Genomic DNA, 17,648 nt, shown 5'->3' with positions numbered 1-17,648 from the left:
ACTCAATGCACAGACAATCAGATAATGATGTGGTGGGGGCATCAGGAAAGTGCTATAAATCTTGTAAAACCTTAAAATGCAAATCATAAAAAAGCACTAATATCTGAGAAAGATATATAGTGGAAGTATACTTATTTATATAAGTAGTAATACAGTATCTCTAGTACTACTTAACTTCCTTGCTTAAACGTTTAACCTCTGCTACAGAAATGATACATTTATTCTTTAGGAACAAATACCATTTGCTTACATCCAGGAAAGTGATACAGAGAGGAAAATACAACAATACTATGGCCCAGGCCTCCATACTGCAACATGTTATGAGATCAATAACGCAAAAGTGTTTTATAGCCTTCTACAATAATAAATTTAGTGATGCTGTTCTTATTAGTTTCTCTTCAGAACTGGAATTATTGTCAAGTGCGCAAAACCATCTATGTATAAAAGGAAAATTAAATAAAATAATAATGAAAAGTGCATGTCCTTTAACACTTTATATTTCAAATGTGCATCTGATTTTTAAGTTAAATGGCAGAGTGAAGAAATTAAGTGTCATTTTTAACATTCAGAAATAAGACTCTTCATTTTTGCTCATATGAATTATGCATAAGCTGTACCAGAATTTGAAGTGGTTTAGCTTGAAACCGTGAAAAAAGGATAGTCGTTACTTATGTCTAGGCTTGTTTGGTCAAAGATTACATCTGTGGATCTTCAAAATGCTGACACATAAAAAAAATGGAAACTCAAAACTAAAAACTCATGAAAACACATGAAATCAGAGAACTTAGAAAGAAACAGCTATTACATTTTCTATCTTGATATGATATGTTATAATATTACTAAATAAATTATTACTTTTATCAAAATAGAGTGAGAAAGAGATAACTGATGTATGATTATTTATGTGAACAAATTATTTAGTTATTAATCATTAAGCTTTTAAATTTACTTCTAATATTTTTTCTCTATCTTTCTTTGGTAAATTTTGAAATGATTAGAATAAGCATGCCTTAGTAAGTCATCTTGGATAATGTTTTCTGCCAACCAAACTTGATAAGAATACAAAGCACCTTTCAGGTTTCTTTCCATTTGTATTTCACAATACACTAATTGCTTAAAGTGAAGTACAGTGTATTCTTGGAGATGAAAATTATCTTTGCTCTTTTTCCGCAGCAGATGTCTTCCGAATTCCAAAAGCATCTATCTCAGATTAAGGCTGGTGTTGACAAGAAAATACAACAATACAAGTGCAAATAACATGGAATTTAAGGATGATGCCTTACGTTACTGAATAATTTAACTTCTCATTCAAGGTAAAGATGTGAGGTCATTTCTTCAAGTGGTAAAACGGAAAATTGTCTCTCATAGCAAATAGTGTGTTTGGTTCTATTATTCATCTTCCCTTTTTGTTCCGTTGTTTTTTGCTTTTTCCTCCCGCTTTGGCTGAGTCATCCTGTAAAAGAAAAACATCAGAAGAAAAAAAACATGATAGAATAAGAGACAGTACTCTGGTCATGTACTTCATCTAGAAAGAACATTGGCTTATTAAGATCAAACAGATGCATTGCTTTTTCAGACAAGACAACTAACATTCTTTAAAAAACCTAGTTAATCAAAGGAATAATTCTGTAACAACATATAAAAAATAATCAAATTTATAAAATGGACAAATCATAAACAGAATTTTCTGTACTTTTTGTATTTTTTCCCCAATGAAATCCTCTCCTTGCTTCCAAACTAATCGTCTGATTGTTAATGAGAAGAGCAATGAAACAGATAAAGTGATTATGATGTCCAGAATACATGTGAGGATGTGGATTATAAATTTGTGTGAATTTGCATAAAATTTCAGCACACCATCTTTTTAGCAAAATCAAATTTACTGTAAAACATTAAGACCATCCCACTCTGAAAGTGGCTGTGTAATTAGAGTGGCGCCAGTTTCCAGATTTCCTAAGTGCACAAACGGCGGATGGTTTATAGAAGAGGGCGCTTAGCCAGGACACAGGGAGAAGGTCATACCGTCACTCCCAGGCTGGGAGCGACTTGCTGTCTGCAGTCGCCAAAACGATCGCGGCAGTATGACGCACGCCCTCCAGCCGAGCCCGTAAGAACAAAATCAGGCCGCTTGTCTGTCAGCCAGGCAGGTAATCAACCAATCCAGCCACCAATCAATCCCACATACAGGCTTGATTCACGGTGTACTGGTGCTCTGATATTGAGCCTTCTGGCGATAAGCTCCACGTCCGACTTCCTCCGTGTGCACCTTCGCCAAAGCACCCACAAAGTCTCCAGCTGTCTGTCTACTCCTGTCTGTCAGCATGCGAGAAATCCCCGGCAGCCCTGTTCCTATCAATACATCTGCAGGAAACCCGGGCAGCCCTGCTCTAGCCAGCCCGCCTGCCTGAAATCCCGGAGGGCAGTCCTGTTCCTGCCTATCCGTCTTCCTGATTCTCTGGCAGCCCCTCACATCAGTCACTACTGCTCACCTCCTTCTTTCTCAGCTCCGCTCAACTCTCCACAGAGAAGACCGGAGCCCTGCACTTGGGTTTCAGCCAGCCATTACACCTGCAGCACTGCACTGCAGGTACTCATGGCAAAACACCAGTACCAAAAACAAACTTAACAATTCTAGCTCATCCTCAGGAACTGAATTGCATTTCAAAATGTTCTCAATCTCAAGGTATCCAAAGCCATGACTTCCCAATCCTGGGGACCCCAATGCTAGCGGGTTTATGTTTCACACTGAATCAGCTGCTAAACTAACAAGCTCTCTGACTGGAACCTTCCAAATTTTTTTTTGTCTATGCAGATGTCGGAGAACGTACTTCAAATGAATAATATCAGGTTGATTAAGGTTCAGTTCTATAACTAAGAAGTCAGCTGAAAACTACCCCACAACCAGGGCTGGGAACAGGGAACAGGCAGCAATTTCCTTTGACTGATGAGATTATTCACTTGAAAACTAAAGCAGCACAGATTCTTATTCAATAATATTGAATTATAATAGCCCAGAAATGTTCTCACACAGTTTCATTGGTCCCTGTAAAAGAAAGCATGTTGAGTCCTCAAAAGGTACAGGTTTTAATTTGATTTCGAGCTTTCATTTCAAATGATCTTTAAACTAACAACTTGCCTCGTTTCATTGGTCAAAACAAAACTTGAAAACTCAGAGTATATTTTTGAAAATTAAATTGTTTAGAAAACTGAAAATGTTGATTAAAGGGAGACCAATAAAAACTAGTGCTCTCCTGAGTGAAGGTTGGATATTGATTACATCAACTGATCTTAAAAGTCAGTACTTTGAAATTGTGTTTAAATGCACTTATGTAATTTCTAAAAACCCGGAAGAAGAAGAGATCAGATGATACTGAATTGTGTTCACAGTACTTTATGTGAAAATGGCATATCATAGTCACATAATATCTAGTTTGGAGCTTAGCATGGACTTGTGGACAAATCCACAAGTTCATTACACATTTTTCAATGCCAAAAATTTTAACAAGACTTTTTCAAAGTTTAAATTCACTTTCTGTACTTTTTCTCCATTGGAATTTTAGCATGTTGTGATGTTAATTTGCATCCATTCGTTAGCAATCAGCTTCTTTTTAAAAGCCTCTTTCTGATGGAAAGCTAATTACAAACACAAACATTAATTCACGCACAAACAACAATAGTTTCTCACAGATTCTGTCATAACATACGTAGCTAGGCTTAAAAAACAACATGAGGGCGCAGAAGGTTTAATAAACTTTGTTTGAAATAAATATGTATTTATAGGTAACAGAACATTAATGATGTTGTAAGCAATACAGGAATTTCATCTAAACCACCGATTTACTCATTTTTGAAAGGGTCACTAGTGACATTGTCTCTGCACTCATTCATCTGCATCACTTGATCAATGTGCTGGTTTTATTTCCATCCATGGAATATTCTGCGTGCCTGCTACAACTAAATATTAATCTGACAAGGGTCAAGATTGCTAAAACTAATAGCTCTGCCTGTTCTGGCAGCTATAAGTCATGGCATTCACATTGTTGCAGATGCTTGGTATTTGAAAATACCCTTCAGAGCACAGTATCCTTTTTTCCTATTGTGTTTATACAGTATAGCCCAAAGGATGCCACTGACACCAGGGATCTGGCACTGAAAAGCAATAATTTTCATTTTCTGGATAACTGCGCTGCTGAAGCATAATTATTCATCATAGGACAGATTCATTTTAATGACAGAATCATTATGGATTCTTTTTCTCATGGGGTACAGACAACTAAGTCTGCAGACACACACAGGCTACACAGCATGCCAGAGGAGTTCCCCTCTAATAAAATATTCATGCTTGCGACAGTCAAACACTACCTCTGTGAACCACAGAATATGCGTGCAAAGAATACAAATTTTAATTACAAAATTAATTTTGTTCAATCCCTGATAACCTTCTCATCCCAATGAGTATTTCTAGAAAATGTAAGATGTTATCTTCTGATGCTGTGCTCACTGAAGTGCACTGGCTTGTTTCCATAAGGTATCCACATTATTGCAATTGATGACAGTCCAAGGAAATGAATAAGACTGCAAAAGTGAACAGCTGAATGTTGATACTCTGTTATTGCAAAATTGTAACAATTACAGTTTTTGTATTAACCATGCATGTTCTTGTTTATGATTTTTAGTATTGTTTGCATATTTGGTATAGAATTATTGCAATTATTAAAAAATATCTTAAAATATCACAAATGAATACAGTTAATACAATTTAAATATTTCTTATCAGCATTGTGAACAGCACTGCACTGGAATCTGTATGACCTTTGCTGAATAAAAAACACAGTCAGAAAAGCTAAACTAGATTTGAATCATTATATGCCAATGAATCACTTTATCATTATGCCTCCAGTCTTTCTTCTTTCAGTGTTTCCCTATTACTTGTCTTTCTCTATTTCCCTATGTGTGTACTATATACACACATGGTATATTTATTTTTTCCTCAATGAATATATGGTGTATTTTTCTTTATTAGTGCTTTTCTTTTGCTCCCCACTGTCATGACATTGTGATCAATAGGAAGTATAGAATACAAATTAACTTTGGCTTTCGCTTTTAAATTCATGATTCACAACACCAATCTGTACTTTTAAGGTTTACCTCTTCTAAGTCATTTGCAAACAATTTCTGCATGGTTTGTTTCTTTATAGGTCATTCTGAATTAATTTTGAATTCACACACACAATGAAGCTACCACCAGGTACAGGAATCAATGCTCTGACAAATTAACTGAAATTTACTGCAACACTCTAAAGCCAAAATTGAAAAGAAGATGGTCAATATATATATTGAGGTTTGCAAGGTCCTTAAAAAATCAATAGAAAGACTTTTTCAAAGGGACCTTCAATTGAAGTGTAAGAAAATTCAATATAGGCACTTACTGGCTGAGTATTAAGGAACTTTTGTTGAATTAAGACTGTTGTTGGTGAAGCAGAGTTTTGTTCAAAGTAATAACAGCTTCAATTAAGCTGCCTCTGCCTACTGTCTAAAAACAAACATGGAAAAATGAGATCACATTCACTTCAGTAAGCAGCTTTGTCACTATTCTGGTGACGGTACAGATTTACACCATATGCATTTAAATTGTCTACACACTGTGTCCAACAACAGACATTCAGTTATATGCAAGTGTTTGAATAGAGAATTGGTTATTAAATAGAAAACAGATGGTACAGATAAGGGGTGAATGCTCAAACTGGGGTGATTTAATTAATAAAGTACCGCAGGGGTCTGTACTAGGACCCCTGCTCTTTTTAATTTATATTCATGATCTATTTAGTAAATGTGTCAACTTTGCAGAAAACAGCAAATTAAGAGGATTAGCAGTGAATAGCCAATTAATGGAAACAATCAGAAAGGCAAACACAATATTAGGATATACTGTATAGTTAACAGTGTAGCAACTAAATCAAAGAATCTCGTATTTAAATTGTATAATGCACTAATAACTATGCCTCGTTTGGAAAACGGTACAGTTTGGGTCACTGTGTTACAGTAAAAATATTGCTGCTTAGTATGCAGCCCAGAGAAGAGCAACCAGAAACATTCTGGGGCTCAAGGGAATGTTCCACACTGACAGGCTGAAAAAAACAAACCTTTTTAGTCTTGAATGGGAATGACTGCTATGGGATTGGATATAAATATTAAAAATTCTGAAAGCCATAGGTAAAGTAAACACAGTCTTGTTCAGAATGAACAGTGAAACAGGGTCCAGAGAGCACCATTGGAAACTACGAGAAAGTGCACTTCAAAAACCACGAACAGGAGATACTTCTTTACCCCGAAGGTTGTGGGAGTTTGGAACAAGCTGCCCAGCCACGTAGCTGAAGTCAATACCCTGGCTTACTTCAAGAAATTAGTTACTAACCACCAAACAAGGTAGATGAGCTGAATATTCTCCTCTTATTTGTAACTGTTCTTATGTACGATATATACATATTTGTAGTTTATGTTCAAGTTATGTACTACTTACTGTATCAAGTTCAAGTTCAAGTTTATTGTCATTACACTCATATACATGGTATATGGTATAATGAAATGCTATTTAGCTAGCTCTCGGACATAAGTATGTATGTAGTATGTAGTAATTATGTACTATACAGCAGGCGCTTTCTTTTTCTTATGTTCTTACACTTGACAATTCTTGTGAAAAAGTGCCTTCCACATAAGACAGCACTGGCATTTGTGTTCCATTATTTATCCCTAGGATAGTACTAGGAGGATTATGGAACCAGGAGTATGTTTCTGAAAAATGTCACCAAATATCTTATTCATCTTACTGTTTAACCACTGGTGTGTGTTTAGTCACTGGGCATATGATTACCATAACAGCATTACACAGGCACTCTTGTTATCACTTATTAGTGTTGTAAGTGATCACTAACAAACTCTGATAGCCTCAGGTGTGAAACAAAACATTAGTTTGACTTAATACATCAAACACTGATGATGTATTAATCCAGCTTGTTTTATAGTAATTCTTTATTTAACCAGGAAAATCAGCCGAAAAAACATGTTTTTGCTTACAATGACCCCCTGCCCAAGAGGAATATATTAGTGTGGAAAGACAAAACAATAAATGAAAGAAACATCAATGAAAATTAATAACATAATGGGACATAACAGAATACGACAGTAAGTGTCGAACAGAAACAAACTGCCCTTTGAAAACTTTGCAAGAACTGGCTGCTTAAAACAACGGCATTCTTTTCTCTTAATAGCAACAAGGATTATTTCGGTGTACACTGGTGCAGCATCCAGAATTAAACCTAATTACTGTGATGGGTGCAATACGAATTTCAATAGCACTCAAAAGTCACACAGATTTTTAACCTCTTTGACCCATAGAAGTGATAATTTTAAACATGAATGTTTTGTTTAACAATACTCCCTTAAAAATGAGTATAATTGATTTGGAATTCAACAAATTGGGAAGGGGGTGAATACATTTGAAGTCACTGTGCACTGTCACACTTCTTATCTAAGCCAGATTCTATTAATGTAATAATATATTCAGGTTTTCTTAGATTTGCTCCAAATTGAGACATTTAAGTGTAAATATTAAGTATTTAAATTATTAAGTACAATTTAAGTATAATCTTTATTTTGACATCAGATCCCACCCTCGGAGGTACTACCAAATGGACTACTCATCCCTACTGACACTAATATTTTTGGCAATTAGAAAGAGGTACTCTATAAAATTAAAATAACACAACACACTTCTTGTATTTCAACAACAAACTATAAATGTTTCTCAATGGAGGGAGAAAGAGCCTGTAATGAAACAGCTTCCTGTAGTTTTTGATTCCTTGAAATAGCTCTATTTTCTCCATTATCTGTTGCAGACACGGTCAGGACATTGTCTGCAGCTTTAACCCACACGAAAACATGGCCACGATGTGCCCAACCTCACAGGCGGCAGACAACACTCCTAGAGACTATAGCTGATCTCAGTTTTAGACCCATCTGTGCAAAACACACTTCTAAGTAAGTTTTCAAGTTTCATGTGTGAAAATGAATCAATAGTCAGCTTCTAGCCACCCAAAAGCAAGAATGACTAAAAATGAACAACACACTTGTGAAGAAAGCTCTGGGAATTTGTTGTACAATGACATTAAAAAGAACAAGAAAAGACAATGTACTAATCAGAAAAAGGTTTGTCCTGTATCAGATTATAAAATATTATCCTATTTTGAATGATCTTAAAGTCAAAATGACATTATTTTTTTTACAAGTAAGCTTATTTTATATCAAACCACTACAAATATAAGTTCTACAAAATACAACAGTACATTTTAAAAATGACATCTGGAATCTTGAACTAACCATTTCAATCTACCCAGATTTTTAGCTTAATTTTATCCAGCTATTCTCAGCGTTTACTTCTGTCCGTCACAATACGAACAAACATGGTCTTACTGAATTAGAAGCACAGGCCAAACAAGCCCGTTAGCCACCAGCTTTACCTAACAACTGAACACACATCTCTTGAAAGATCTGCTGCATCTTTACAGGATAGAATAATACATTTAAGAGCAGCTGGAACCCCTTGTGTCTTTTCTACAGTGATATTTCCCACTGGCCCTTACCAATTATGGCCTCCTAATAATCCCCATCTCTGAACTGGCTTCATCACTCTGCTCTCCTCCCCACTGAGATCTGGTGTGTGGGGAGCGTACTGGTGCATCATCCAGGTAGGGCTGCACACAGGTGGTGGTGGGGGGGATCCCCATTACCTGTAAAGTGCTTTGAGTGGAGTGTCCAGAAAAGCGCTATATAAGTGAAAGCAATTATTATTACTATAAGATTGATAAAACTGATGGCTACTTCAGGAAGCATTTACTTTACCTTCAAATATATGTTGCATTTATCCATTGGATTGTTTTAATATTTAATATGGATTAATTGCTTTGTAAAATATATTATTGTAAGTCACACAAGTTATACCTTTTGTAAATGTATTATGTTTATGCTCAATATATATTTATATTCTGCATGTGTGGATGTAAATGTTAAAAATAAAGAAAAATAAATAAAGCAAGGGAAGATATAGCCATTTTGTTTTTTTAAATGCTATGTACTTTTGATATACATGCTACTGTGGAAAAAGCAGTGTTCTCTTGCTTTTTCTTTTAGATCTCAAGCTCATTAAAGGGCTATTAACTATACAGAAACTGTTCTACCAAAGGCTATTGATGAAATCGCCTTCTTATTTAACAAACGGCTGTACTCTTTGTCTGTTTTTCTAATGGGCACTTTGCGTGACCACAATGGCCAAACAAAGAGAAACATTTGACACCTCTCACATCACACACTGCAGAAGGTTAATTTACTGAATACTTGCTTATTGGAAAAATAACACTTTTGAGACTTCATAAAAATGTGTAGACTGAGAAATCAGGAAAAAAGAGAAGTCTATATTTCAAAGAGCCTAAGAAACCCTATTTATTGTAAGTAAATTTGTTTTATTTATTATATCTTTTTTTTCTCAAAATACCAATTCCTGCTTTAAATAAGAAGAACTAGATATTGTTGCCAAGGGGATTATGTACTAAAACCAAGACATGGCTTTGCATAAGCAATGTACACTTGACACTTGCAACCTTCTCTCCTATTAAAAACAGAAGAAATTGTATCTTTTGATCTATAATTTCTGTCTAGACGCTGCACGGTCTGTGAAACGGACTTTGTTGAAACAGCCCTGGCAAGGCCAAACTATTTTTTTCTATTCTGCACCGAGGTCACTGCCCTTGGCCATCGCCAGACCATGGAAATGACAGTATCCGGCCTACCTGGATTAGCTGGGTCTGAGCTTTTCTGTGATAGTGATTAAAAGCTAAGCTGTTAATCAGCAGCACTGGAGAGTTCAGTAAATCATGAGGAGACGGCACACCCCTGCTTGCCCTCCAACCCTCAATGTCTCTGCCGTGTAACTCCTGTGTCTCCAGCACAGGGCACCTGAGGGGCAGGGCAAGCACTCCTGTCCCTCTGGCTGGGCTGTCGTTTTCAGCTGCCCAAGTCCTCACAGGTCCTTCATTCACTCCCCGTCACTCTCCTGCTCAGGAGGGTTTCTGCTTTTGCAGGACCCTCCGCCCTGCAGAGCAGTTCCATGCACAGTCACTGTCTAATGCCCTGCAGGCTCACAGCTCAAGGTCCTTCACCTCTCACCCTGCTCCTTTCAGGGGTCAGTAGCAGGAGCACAGCTTATTCCTGAGATTAGCAGAGCTGTTCACTCACACCAAAAGGTTAGCACCTCACTAGGTTGAGATGTAATACGGCCCAGAAGCCTACTTTAGTGTTTCTGTGCTATACGTAGTTCTGATCTCCCTTCTCTTTATAAATATCCTTAGTACTAAATGGGACCTTCTGCAGTGCCCTCACGATTACTCCACCCATAGAGCAGGCCACAGAGCCTGTACTCCAGAGGCTGGCCCTACCCTGTCCTGCTGATGGGTCATGAATCCACATGATAATTCCTCGAGAGTGAGAAGCATCTCACATGGAAATCCCAACCACTCACAAATGCTTCATGTTCCTCTAGAAATGTTTTAGGAGGCGACCAGAAAACACAGGGCTAGACTCGGGCTCACAGCTAGAGAACCACATTACTGTGAGAAAACACTACTATAAGGCTAACAGCCCTGAGGGGTTGCAAAATCTTCTTAACGAAGAACCACATTTTCCTCTTTATGAAAAAACCTGTCCTACTAACACATAGGAAAATGTTGAATTCTTATATTGCTCAGGAATAAATACTTTACAGTTTACTTTATCACAGGTTAAATTATGAATCACCCAGATTACCATGTGACAAAAAAAAACTTCAGAAAAGCAGCAGGATTTTAAAACTGAATTCATACTTATGAACCTATGCTTATGAAGGAAAAAATACATTCTTAATAATTTCCAATACCTGACTAGTGAGTGACAGTTCCCTTAAATACACTGCTGTTTCAAAATTAACATAAAGAAACTACTTTAAAAAGATTTCTTAGCTTCATAAATATTATTTGTCTGACAATCCTAATACAAAATTAACTTAAGTTACTTGAGGCATTCTGAAGAACGTTTCTAAACACTGTTGTTAAAAGACAATGAATCTGATGTAGTTGTAGAAGTCCATTTTTCCTCTGTTCATCAAAAGAAAAAAAATTTCTTTTAGAAGACATTTTTTATCTTGATACAGGATGTCCCAGAAAATAACTCAATAACTTATTGTTTCACGAGTGCTTAAAAGGTGTAAATAGCAGTTTCCTACAAAAAGTTATTTTGGTTTCACAAAGTCCGAACATTGTTTCTAAGGCTTTTATCTTTAGATACAAAAATGAAACAAAAAAAGAAGAGATCCTTGATCCTACTGAAGAAAAAAAAATCTCAGGATAAAGACATAATGGCAAAATAACCTGGGTTGGATCAGAAATGGTAGCTAAATGTTAATTGCCCGTCCTGTAGCTTTGTTCTTGCTCATCTCTCCTTCCCCACTGGCAGCCAGTATAATGAGGTCCATTTATGGACACTGATCCTCTTTAAGTTAAGCACAAATTAGGAAACATTTTCAAAAATGATGCTTCCTCATACACGCCTCATAAAAAGAGGAAAAACAATTTCATGAAAGATTTTCAAGAAACATTTTAACCGTGGCTGATGAAAAGAAGCGCTTTCAATGCATGATTTGTTGAGCAGATGGCTGCAGAAAATGGCAGCTTCTACAGCAGAGCTTTGATGTGCTTTAGTTATTCTGATATGTATAAAAAGCGGACAGATCTGTCTCACCTGAAATGATCCGAGCATCACAGTTGCAACCTTACAGAAAAATCATACAAACCTGGACTAAAATGAGAGATATGGAGTGCTTCTAAATCAAGCACCTCAATTTACTTTACCCATCCATTCCTCATAGTCACGTCTTTCAAAGGGGTCATGAAGAGCCACAGCCTCACCTGACAGCCAAAGGGCACAAGGTAGAATACTAGATAATGTCTATTTCTTCTCTAAAATGCCCCTGTAATACAAATCTCGGTCTCTGCTTCAGCACTAGTAGTTGATAGAGAGAGTCTGGATGCAATGGGCAGTTCAACTGAGAAGCAACGAAACAGTTTTGACAGAGCCAAATCAATATTTAAAAAACATTTAATATAATACACTGACATGAGTTTTATTCCCTTCAACGAACTAATTCCTACCATCAAGGTATTAAAGATTAAATGACAAATGATCTCTAATCCTGAGTAACTATGCTAGGAAATAATATATATTATATAAATGCCAACACCTCAGTGAACAGGATAATTTAATTCATAAATGAATACTAAGTTAATGTTAGCCCCCAACCCCTTTAGAAATCTGACTCTGAACTGGGGTCATTACTCCTGACCTGGCTTGAGGGAATTTTCAACAGACACCTGTTGTTGTACAGAGAAAGAGCTGAAAGGAGGGTCACTGTGCCATTAGTGAAATGCTCACCTAAACCTACATTTATGGTAATAACATACAGTGACTGGTAACATTCATACTGGAGTTTGACTATAAACACTGCTGTAACTTGTGTGCGTCTCCTCCAGTGCTCTCTGGAAATGGAATACTCACCTCAAACCTTCTCTGGACTGTGCTGTGGCTCTTTGCATCCCCACACTCCCACTCCCACACACGCAGACACACAAGGACTGTGTTCGCTTGCAACACGCGTTAAAGTAGCACCACACAAAGATGAGTCACAGATTCTACTAACAAAAACCTCAATTGTCAGAGAAAATGGCCCAGTCCTTCATAAAAATAACACAAAATAACAAATGATCACATTTCTATTTCACTTATTTTTCATGTTTTATCACCTTGTGGTTCATTTTTATCAAGATAATGTGTTGATCATGTAACCAGGAGCTGCAGGAATCGCTTTCTAGCAGCTACTGGCTGCTGTTTGGAAGCAATCATCCTTTTCCATGACCAGAACAATAATAGTGATGACGACAGCCTAATAATTACACCAACAGGCCATGTGTCAGTATTACTGGTCAGGTGTCTAGTTTTTGCCAGATGCATGCTGCTGGGCACAGGGCTAGTCTGTTAGGGCAGGTTTTGCAGAAGTAGACGGTCTACTTTCTCCTGCTTTTTCCACGCAATTAGCAGGAGCTCAACCTTCAGAAGCAGCTCCGGGATGTGCCATTAGAGAAACTGAAAGCCCATCTGATATTCTGAGCAGTCTTGCACCAGTGGATGAGATGTGTAGGCTTAGGCACAAGACCCATGGCTATGTGGAGTCCTAGAATGTTTTCAATCTCCTCGTGGTCAATGTCTGTTCATGGAGACGGGAATGTGGGGCTAATGTTCGGATTAGGACTGCTGCCTTGGTTATAATGCTTTAATCTGGGAATTTAAAATTTTTCCTGATTATGCACTTACATTGCACTGAGATACCTCCCCCACGTACACCCCTCTGTTTTGCACTGATCTCAAAATACTTCTACCACTTGAGTTTTGCACAGAACTGAAAATACCGCCACTGCTGAATTTTATACACAGCTGCTACAATGTTCTTACAGACAGATAGATAAGACTTTATTGATCCCGAAGGGAAATTGATGTGTTACAGCAGTCCATCCCAAGACAAGCAAAAACAGACATCAGAATAGATGAAAAATTAAAATACGTACAGTGATACAAAATAAATATGAAATAAATACATAGGTATGTGCAAAATATGCTCATAGTCACTGTAAAAACAATAAAATATGTGCAAAAAGTGCATAGGTATATACAGATTGAGTGTCCAAAAAAAGTACAATGGTGCAACATGCTGTGCATAGATGAGCAAATGAAGGGCTAACAGTCCTATCCTAGGGCAGCGTTATACACCCTGACAGCCGCCGGGAGGAAGGACCTGCGGAAACGTTCCCTTGAACACCGTAGCTGGAGCAGTCTGTTGCTAAAAGTTCTCCGCTGCCTAATAACAGTCCCATGAAGCAGATGGGAGGCGTTGTTCATGATGGCTGTGAGCTTGGTCAGCATTCTCCTCTCAGCCACCACCTCCAGGGGGTCAAGGCTCAACCCCAACACAGAGCCAGCCTTCTTGATAAGTTTATTGAGCCTATTTGCATCTCTTGTCATGATGCTGCTGCCCCAGCACACAACAGCGTAGAAGATGGCCGCTGCCACCACTGATTCACAAAAAATGTGTAGCACCTGAGCCTCCTAAGAAAATAGAGTCAGCTCTGGCCTTTCTTGTGCAGGGTGTCAGTGTTAACAGACCACTCCAGCTTATCATCCAGGTGTACCCCTAAGTACTTGTAGGACTGCACCCCCTCTATGTCCTCACCCTGGATTGAAACAGGGTTCAGCGGAGACTTATTCCTTCGAAAGTCCAGGACCATTTCTTTAGTTTTGCTGGTGTTTAGCTGGAGATGGTTAAGATGACACCACTCCACAAAGTTGGTAATCAAGCTCCTATATTCCTCCTCTCTCCCCTCACTAATACACCCCACAATTGCAGAGTCATCCGAAAACTTCTGCAGATGACATGCCTCAGAGCCTGAAGTGAAAGGTGTAAAAAGTGAACAGGAATGGAGGAAGGACAGGTGATGGCATTTGCTATGTCAATGTTATCTCATCTTTTATGTCATCCATTATGTCATTTGTCATGTGAGGAAAACACAAAAGTGAGCATTTTATTGTACTCAGGTATATATGACAATAAACTAGAACTAAAACTTGAACTTGAACCAAATACTTGGTATAATAAAATCCTATCCTGAAAACTAACGTTAGACAGATCAAAACAAAATACTGTAAATACAAATCTCTGGCATAGGAAACACTGCTTTTAACCTTTTAGCCTGCTAGCTATTTAAACAGCTTTTTAACACCTGTGTCCAGACAAATTAAAATTTTCCACAAGGAATGATGCTATATTATCATGACATTGTTCAAAAAACAAAAACATGCTAGCAGTTTTTAAAATGACATTAACATTGACAAGAACAAACATATCAAATAATCAAGTTTTCGTCAGGCAATCAAAACTGCAAATCACTTTTGTGAAAAAATGTGCAATGCTGTACTCAGGTTTGTGAGCTGCTCTTTATGATCTGTTAAGACATATCGGCACGATGCTGATGGCTTAATGTGCAATCATAATATAAGCATCATGCATCATTACACAGAATCCAGGACTGGGTTCACCTCTGGTTTTGTAATTTCACTGAATTTCAGAACAATACTTTTAACTCTAGATTTTTTACTATTGTAGAAAGTGTGCGTACAGAACCGTAGAACTATAAGCCTGTGTGTAGTTCTTTTACTAAACATCTAGCGACTTTATGATTACCATCACAAAAATGTTGACAATCAGTTTGATACCAAGTGTGACAAGATTACACAAGAGAAAATGTCTAAATGACTGGTAAATGGAAAAAAAGAATCTGGTCATTTAAGTTAGAGGTAATTTTGCTCATTATCATAAATTATACACTTCTATATTGCACTTCAAAAACTGTAATATATTCATACGATTGCAGACACTGTAAAAAAAAAAACTGGAGAGAATCTGTTCCAAACATTTCTTACCCCTGACTCGGTGTAGTTTTCATCCACGAGTATGTTCCTGGCACAGTTGTTGATGTGCTTGAAACGGTCTGGACCAAGGAGAATCCCTCCATACCATCTGGACACCACCACCATCACATTGCGCACATCTAAAATCTGTACAGGGACAGAAAAACAGACATGTGGCCCCGTCATTCTTCATCTTATCCACCCATTTAAACACTGGATGTTCTATACAAATGGCCGAAATGTATTGGATAAGAATACAGGCACAGTTACACAGGACAAGTTAATAGTGATAAAAGCTAGACACTTTAATCTTTAAGTTTGACACCTCAGCTTCTTACAAAACATCTCAATGAGCTATTTTAGCAGAAGCCACAGTTGGAATATAAAGAAAAACATATTAAATGCTTTTTGCTGATGTCAGTTATCCCCGTTATTGAGACTTTATGTCCATCTTTCTAAACTAATCTAAGGCATTTCAAAATGTTGCCCTGAAAATGCAGTTATTTCTTGGTAAAGAAGCAAAACATCTTTTAAAGCTCAGCCGTAGAAGGATAACAAATTATCCCTGAGCATCTCAGGGGTAGAGTTCTCAGCCAGTAGGGTGCCACTTATGAAGGGGTGACATATATCTATTAAGAGAAAAAAGAATGGGAGGCTGGATGCAAACTGCGATCCACACAGCTGGAAGATGAATGTCTCACTAATTAGTTAAAAACTCTGCATCAGCGCTGACGGCACTGCTGACAATGTGGCTTTGCGTGACGTCAGCGTCAGCCGACACCTGCGAGGCTGCATTCATCAAACATGCACATGAATCACAGTGCCTGCAGGAGGGGTCCGCTGCTGCCCCTGCAACTCCACTGTATCTGCGGAATGACCAAGCCTTGCTCTTTTCCATTAGTATACAGTATGTGATGCCCACATTTAACATTTATTTTTTAATTTTGATGAGATTCACTGCTCTCAGAGCAGTCATTCACTTACAAAGAAAAACAGATTGGCCATTCAATTTGTTATCAAAATGTGATTGCTTCCTTCAAGCTGTCTCTGTCCTTGGTCAACCCTTAATCTGACCGCCTGACAACTTTCACACAAAGCAAATCCTTTCTGACCGTACGTAGTGTACATGATGTCAAGTAGTGAAAAATGCATAACACTGCAAACCCATACAACAAATAAGACTAAGACGCTCATTAGAGTAGAGTAGAGAGGAGTGTAAGGAGTTTACCTTAATCGCGCCATTCTCCTAAGACGTACAAAATATAATGGACACCAGTACATAGTCTGTACAAAACTGACAGTGGCAGCCAACCATCATGCACAACATTATAAAACAGAATTGATTTACTTTTATTTATACATTGTATCACGCAACCCCCAAGCGTAACACAAATACTTGAACAGTCAAAAAAGTAATTACAAATGAAAACTTAAATGAAAAATGGGTTGGAAAGGTGTATGTGGTGGAAATTTTGAATCTTGAATTCCAGGAATAATTGTTTGTACAGAAGGTGTTGTACATACATGTGTGTACAAATATGTACATTTTTACAGGCTATCCATCTTTTCAAATGACTGTCCCTGCCAATGTATCCACTTGATGTATCCACTTGATAGACTGCCTCAAAGGTAGTCTTCACTCAGTGGAGAACATTAAATTACATCTATCTTCCAATGTGATTAGTAAAAAACATTAACCAAAAATATTCATAAAAAAGGACAAGCAAACACCCTGAAAAGATAACAAAAGGTAAAAAATTAGATTGGCTTAATCACCTGCTCCTGCAGGAAACACAAGTAGAAAATTAATTAGTGAAGTACCAACGGGTTTATGGAAGAATGTACTTCCTCTGCGCTGGATTACATTCAAGAACCAGCAAAGGAATTTATTCTTCTTCAGGGATTTCCATCATAATGGCTTCATAATTGCTTCAGCATGCACCACATTTATTTAATACAATATTTGTCAATTTCTAGCTATATGCAGAGGCTTTTTAGATGGTACAAAAGAAATACATTTCAGGATTACATATTAAATATGGGTCTGAGAA

At 37.4% G+C, this 17,648-nt stretch overlaps 1 protein-coding gene across 1 annotated transcript in view; it reads right to left on the bottom strand.

The window, feature by feature from the left end:
• Nucleotides 1–205: 205 nt before the first annotated feature.
• impact (impact RWD domain protein) overlaps nucleotides 206–17,648 on the bottom strand; it is a 78,308-nt gene continuing 60,865 nt past the window's right edge. Inside the window, exons 10-11 of the mRNA XM_088918827.1 lie at nucleotides 15,610–15,744; nucleotides 206–1,453 (exon numbers count right to left, since the gene is read on the bottom strand). Coding sequence (XP_088774953.1) covers nucleotides 1,394–1,453; nucleotides 15,610–15,744 — 195 coding nt within the window. The 3' untranslated portion in view covers nucleotides 206–1,393. The remainder of the gene's footprint in view (nucleotides 1,454–15,609; nucleotides 15,745–17,648) is intronic.

Source organism: Atractosteus spatula, chromosome 6 (assembly GCF_055471065.1).
Source record: "Atractosteus spatula isolate fAtrSpa1 chromosome 6, fAtrSpa1.hap1, whole genome shotgun sequence".
Taxonomy (NCBI): Eukaryota; Metazoa; Chordata; class Actinopteri; order Semionotiformes; family Lepisosteidae; genus Atractosteus; species Atractosteus spatula.
This window is presented reverse-complemented; position numbering and strand designations above follow the sequence as displayed.